General features: G+C 54.4%; 1 protein-coding gene across 1 annotated transcript; it reads right to left on the bottom strand.

Annotated features, from left to right (window-relative positions):
* Positions 1-4,194: 4,194 nt before the first annotated feature.
* On the bottom strand, positions 4,195-4,719 carry LOC126516577 (uncharacterized). Its single transcript, XM_050166701.1, has one exon. The coding sequence runs from the start codon at positions 4,717-4,719 to the stop codon at positions 4,195-4,197; it is 525 nt and encodes a 174-aa protein (XP_050022658.1).
* Positions 4,720-5,590: the final 871 nt, after the last annotated feature.

Here is a 5,590-nt window from a genome sequence, read left to right as displayed (position 1 = left end):
TAGGTTATACCAATGGCGCACAACAACGCCTCAAGCAAACACGCCTTCCTGTATGTTCTGTGTACTACGCAGACGAACAGCAGTGGTACAGGCAAGGTAACATTTACGATCAACTCACTACTCTCGTATTGCACGAAATGCCGAAGAAATGAAACATTCGCAGTCACCACCACCGCTAAATATCGCCAATCAAAGCAAAGAGCACAGAGCTTCACTTGCATCAATTGCGTGGGATCCGCAGAATTTTCAAGACTGTGAAGTTATACGCTTAACGATCGCGCTCATTAATGGAATAGTTATATCCGAAGTGGGAAAAAGCAGCTGTCGGCTCCACGGTAAATTTGATTTAAACAGCTTCAATACAATGGCCTTTGCGTGACTGCCGACTTCCGTGGGAATGTAGTCGTCAAAATGGGCTACGATTGGTAGTGAATTCAGGAAGTTGAGGAACGGCAAGAAGACAGAAGCTTGCAGACGGCCTCAGGAAAAATAAAATGACTTTCTAAGCAGCATGGTCAGGGGGCCGTGGTATGGTTGCAATTTCCTTCAACAATCCCCCCAAATATGAACAGAGGCCGACAAAAATACGGGCTTCTTGGGAAAGGTGAAACCGATGGAAATGTCAGGACAGCACTAATTTAAATATAAAAATAACTTAAGGATAAAAAAACCATAATGTACGTTGACAGGGAGGCCAAATTTTGGGGCAAATAAATTTGCTGTTGAAAGAGTTCTGCTGAAGCCCGATGATACGAAATAAGGCGACAATGTCGGCAAGTGTTGAAGAGAGGTTCTGTAGGTCCTATGGCCGACGCCAGCGCCTGGAAACTATCGGGTGACTACACATATAAGCGCGATGTAATTGTTTATCGTGTGACACACGATAAACAGGATGCGGGGTAATCTTCCCGAGGTATACACCCGAACGCTGTGCCACCTCGCCCATAAATAGCCGCGCGCCCACGCTTACATCTTCATTGTGATCAAGGGACCCATACGGGGCCCGAAACGTGTGTTCTTTATTTTTGTTTTATTCATGGCGAGTGCACGTTTTTTGGCACCAAAAGTGGATACTTCGCCTAATTGGCAAGACACTCGCCTTCTGAGCGTGCGGTCGTAGGTTCGAAACTTATCACCGCCAACGTTTTTCCTTACGAATTTATTCAGTTTTTTTTTATAGAGCGCATCCAACTCCTAGAATTTTTCAAGGACTTCTCACTTTCCTTTGACCCCACCTCACTTTGACCTACGAAGTATGGTTGGGAGTGGTTTGGGCCTGTTTCGAGAGAGAGAGAGAAAATCAACTTTTATACTGAGCCCTTAGTAACGGTTGGTGCGCGCTGGCACCAGATGGGGTGGAACCTTCTTCTCAAGTCCCATATACGTCCAGCATTTCCTGGCCCCTAGCCGCCAGCGCGAGCTGGGTCGGTAGGTCGGGGCTGGACAACAAGGTCTCCCATCGCTCGGGGGGGTTGGGGCTGGGAAGGGTGGGGGGTAGGGATGGTGGGGGGTTCTTGAGCTTAGTGCACTCTGCAAGGATGTGTGCTAGAGTGCGTTTTGATCGTCTGAAAAACGGGCATGAAGTGTCATGCTCTGTTGGGAACATCTTGTGCAAGAGCACAGGATGCGCTAGCGATCCCGCTTGCGTGCGTCGCACGATCGTTTGCTGCATTCGGCTGAGTTGCGGATGCGGACGGGGAAGCCTACATCTGCCGCTTCTGTACATTTGTGGGATTTCTTTGTAACTTGTCACGGGGTGCGGTAGCTCTGGCTCGTCCTGGGCCCGGATTTACAGTTCTCGGGCATAGTGGTCGGCGAGTGCGTTGCCTTCCACTTGCGAGTGAGCCGGGACCCACACGAGCTCAATGGCCCGTCCCAGTGATTTGCATTTGGTGAGCATCGCTAGTACCGCGGAAGAAATGTTCCCCTTGCAGTAGCTTGCGTAGGCGGTCTTGGAGTCTGTGACCACGGTCCTCACTCCCGGTTGTGCGAGTGCGAGGGCCACAGCCACTTCTTCTGCTTCGGCTGTATTCGTCGTCCGTATCGACGCGCCTGTGGCCAGTTTATCGATGGTGGTGACGACCGCCGTTGCTCTGGTTCCGTGCTTGGGAAGCGAGGCGTCCGCGTAGAGAACCTCGGGGGTCTTCTTCAAGCTGTCGAGCCAGTGCCTTGGCCCGTGCAGAGCGTCTCTCGTCGTTCCTCCCCGGCTGCATGTTCCGGGGTAGGGGCTTGGTCTTAATAATGTCTCTCCACGTTGTGGGGAGTGGAACCGTTGTCGGTTGCTGTTCAATTTGCCATCCTATCTTGTGTAGGACGGCCCGACCGTGCTCTGTCCGGCTCAGCCTTACTCTCTGGTGGGATAGGTGTGCTTCCACCAGCTCTTCCATCGTGTTATGGGCACCAATTTCCAGCAGCTTCTGCGTTGACGAGTAGACTGGGATGCCCATGGCGAGTTTGACTACTTTCCTTATCGTCGTGTGAAGCGTCTCGCGGTTCACCTTCGCGAGCTGAAGGTACGGGGCGGAGTACGTTACGCGTGACACGACGAATGCCTGCACCAGGCGCAGTGCGTCTTCTTCTTCGATTCCTCTGTTCCGGTTGGTGACTCTCCGGATCATGCTCAGGACCTGCTCTGATGTGGCCTTGATTTTGTTGACGGCTGCGCGCGCCTTGCCGTCGCTGCGCAACAGCAGGCCCAGTATCCGGATCTGCTGCGTTGGCTTGATCTCTGTGCCGTCGATGGTGATAATTATGTTCGGCGGCGGCTCTTTCTTTGGTCTTCCGGGCTGTACCATGAGCAGCTCCGATTTCTGTGGAGCGCAGCTCAGGCCGCAGGTCGTGGCATACTCGTGGGCGGTCGTTGCCGCTCTCTGCAGGGCTTCCTCCGCCCAGGCATCAGACCCCGCGCGGTCCGTCCACACCGTTATATCGTCGGCATAGAACGCGTGGTCCACGCCCTCGATCTGATTGAGTAGTTCGGGCAGGGGCAGGAGTGCTAGGTTGAAAAGCAGAGGCGACAGGACCGACCCCTGTGGGGTATCCCTGGCTCCGAGCTCCACAGGCTCTGACCGTTCCTTTCCTATCCGGATAGTTGCCGTTCTATTGGTTAAGAAATCTTTAATATAGCCGTAGGTCTTGCGGCCACACCCAGTCTTGCGCAGGTCCTCGAGCACGATGGCGTGGGACAGGTTGTCGAATGCCCCCTTGAGGTCCAAAGCCAGTATACCCCGGGGCGCGTGCCTCGTTGCTCTTTTAATCACTAGTTCGTGTAATTGGATCCGGACGTCTTGAGTGCTCAGGTGCTGGCGGAATCCATACATGGTCGCCGGCATCTGATTCGTCTCGTCCAGGTGTGCTTGAAGTCTTCTGAGAACCATGCGTTCCATGACCTTGCCCACACAGGACGTGAGCGAGATAGGGCGCATGTTCTCGATCGTCAGAGGTTTGCCGGGTTTAGGTATGAACCGTACCTCGGCCTCTTTCCTTTCTGCGGGCAACTTCGAACTTTCCCAGGTTCTGTTCATGTGACCCAGGAGCCCGCGTGCCGCCGCATCACTCATGTTATTAAGCAGCTTGTATGTAATGGCATCCGTTCCGGGTGCGCTCGTCTTATTACTTTCGTCTATTGCTGTTATTAACTCCGTGATGGTGAACGGTTCATCCAATGCCGGATTTTCCGGTCCCCCGTACTCCTCCGGTATCGGAAATCGCCCTCTCTCCGTCTTGAGGTAGATCGCCTTGAGGTCTTCAATGAGCCTTTGGCCGTTGCCACCGCAAGCGTTCAGAACTTTGGTGAGGTTGCGGTTGGTTGCGGTCTTGCTGCTCAACGGGTCGATCAGGTGCCTGAGCAGGCACCAGGTCTTGCGCGCCGACAGCTTTCCCTGCAGGCCGTCGCGCGTACTCATCCAGTTCTCTCGGCACAGCGTGGTTGCGTATTCAGCGATCTGTTTGTTGAGGAGCGCGATGCGTTTGACGAGCTTCTTGTTTCGACGTTGACGCTTACATCTTCGCGTGAGCGAGTCCCGCGCCGCCCACATGTGTGCTAGCTTGGCGTCGACGAAGGGCGTCTGCATCATTGTCACAACTTCTTGAGTAAATCTGTCGCGCCCATTCTGCGTACGTTTGATGTCTGCCCTCCTCCGCGTTTTCTCCGGAGGTCTCGTTTTCTTGGTCCGTGTGCTTGCGCATTCGGTCTCAGTCGGTGATCCGGGCTTTGCCGAGGGCCGCCCGGAACCTTGGTCCCTTGATCGTTACACTTATGATGCTGTGGTCGGAGCCCAGGTCTACGTCTTCGTTCCGCCAGGCCACTTCTAGGGAGCCCGCCATCCCCGACAGGTCAGGGGTGGTATCCCTGTTCACGCTGTTTCCCTTTCGGGTGACGGCGCCTGGTTCATTAAGGAGCGCCATTTCTTGGTCCTCCATTCCCTTTGCTAGAGCCTTGCCTCGTTTAGATTGGCATTTGTAACCCCATGTAGGGTGAGGGGCGTTGAAGTCGCCTAGGACCAGGAGCGGCCTGTACCCCGCCAACCTCTTCGCCTGGTTCACTGTTGTTTCAAAGTCGTACTGCCTTTGTGACGGCCTGCAGTATGCGCTCATCACAAACAGGTTTCCGGCACTACCAATCGTCCTTGTGTGAACCTCGACCAGCGTGTGTTCGCAGCCCTTTTGCGCCGTGAGGTGCTGGGTGGCTGCTATGTTGGTGCGCACCAGTAACGCCATCGCGCCTTCCGTCGGATCCGTGTAGGTCACGTAACGTGGGAGCCTGGGTCTGCCGTGTGTCTCTTGCGACGCGATCATACCCGGCTTCTAGTCGAGCCCATCTATGCGAAGTTGTAACTCGGCTTCCATGGTGCGGATGCCCCTGCAATTCCACTGGTAAATGATCGTTGTTTCCCCCCCCCCCCCCCCCGCGGATTTGATTTTTACTGTTCGCCGTCTGCGCCATCTTCCTTTGACGTTTTGATGCGACCGCGCCTGTACGCGATCGGTTCCTTGACTTTATTGGCGCGATCTTTCCTTAGCGCTGCGAACTTGTTCTTCACGGTTATCGTCGCTGTCTTCGCCGCCAGTCGTTCGTGCTTGAGTGACAGGATCTGTATTTGACCTTCGAAGACCGCTAGCCTGGTATTCATGTTGCCGAGATTCTCGTTGATTTGATTGATGGCTGCGAGTATCGCTGCCAATTTGCCCTCTTGCAGCGGTTGCTGTTGTTGATGTGACGTCTGCGGTGCCGCGCTGCTGCCGTCTCGCAGTCAGCTGTGGTTTCAGCGTCCAATGCTTGTTGCATGGGCTGCGCCTCTCCTCTCCGCTCTTGGTGGGGCGAGGAGGGGGGTCCCTCCGCGGCACCTTGCGTTTTTCGTTGGCGTCCTCGGCCGCCGAGCTCGTTTTCGTTATTTTAGTCGCTGAGCTGCCGCTAGCTAGCGCATCTATTTTACTAATGAGTGCTCTGATCTGCACGTTCTGTTCCTGAATCTGGGCGTTTTGCCTTTCGATTAGTCTTTTAAGTTCTGTACACTTGCCGCACTTTTGGCGTGTTGCGGCGTTTTGGTTAGAGGGGGGAGGTGGGGTAGGGTTGAGGGGTGGGAACTCT

Source organism: Dermacentor andersoni, chromosome 1 (genome assembly GCF_023375885.2).
Source record: "Dermacentor andersoni chromosome 1, qqDerAnde1_hic_scaffold, whole genome shotgun sequence".
NCBI lineage: Eukaryota > Metazoa > Arthropoda > Arachnida > Ixodida > Ixodidae > Dermacentor > Dermacentor andersoni.
The sequence above is the reverse complement of the archived record's forward strand: the minus strand, read 5'-3'. Positions and strand labels throughout refer to the sequence as shown.

Coding starts and splice junctions, on each gene's coding strand:
- LOC126516577 (XM_050166701.1), bottom strand. CDS start 4,719: ATGGCGTTACTGGTGCGCACCAACATAGCAGCCACCCAGCACCTCACG.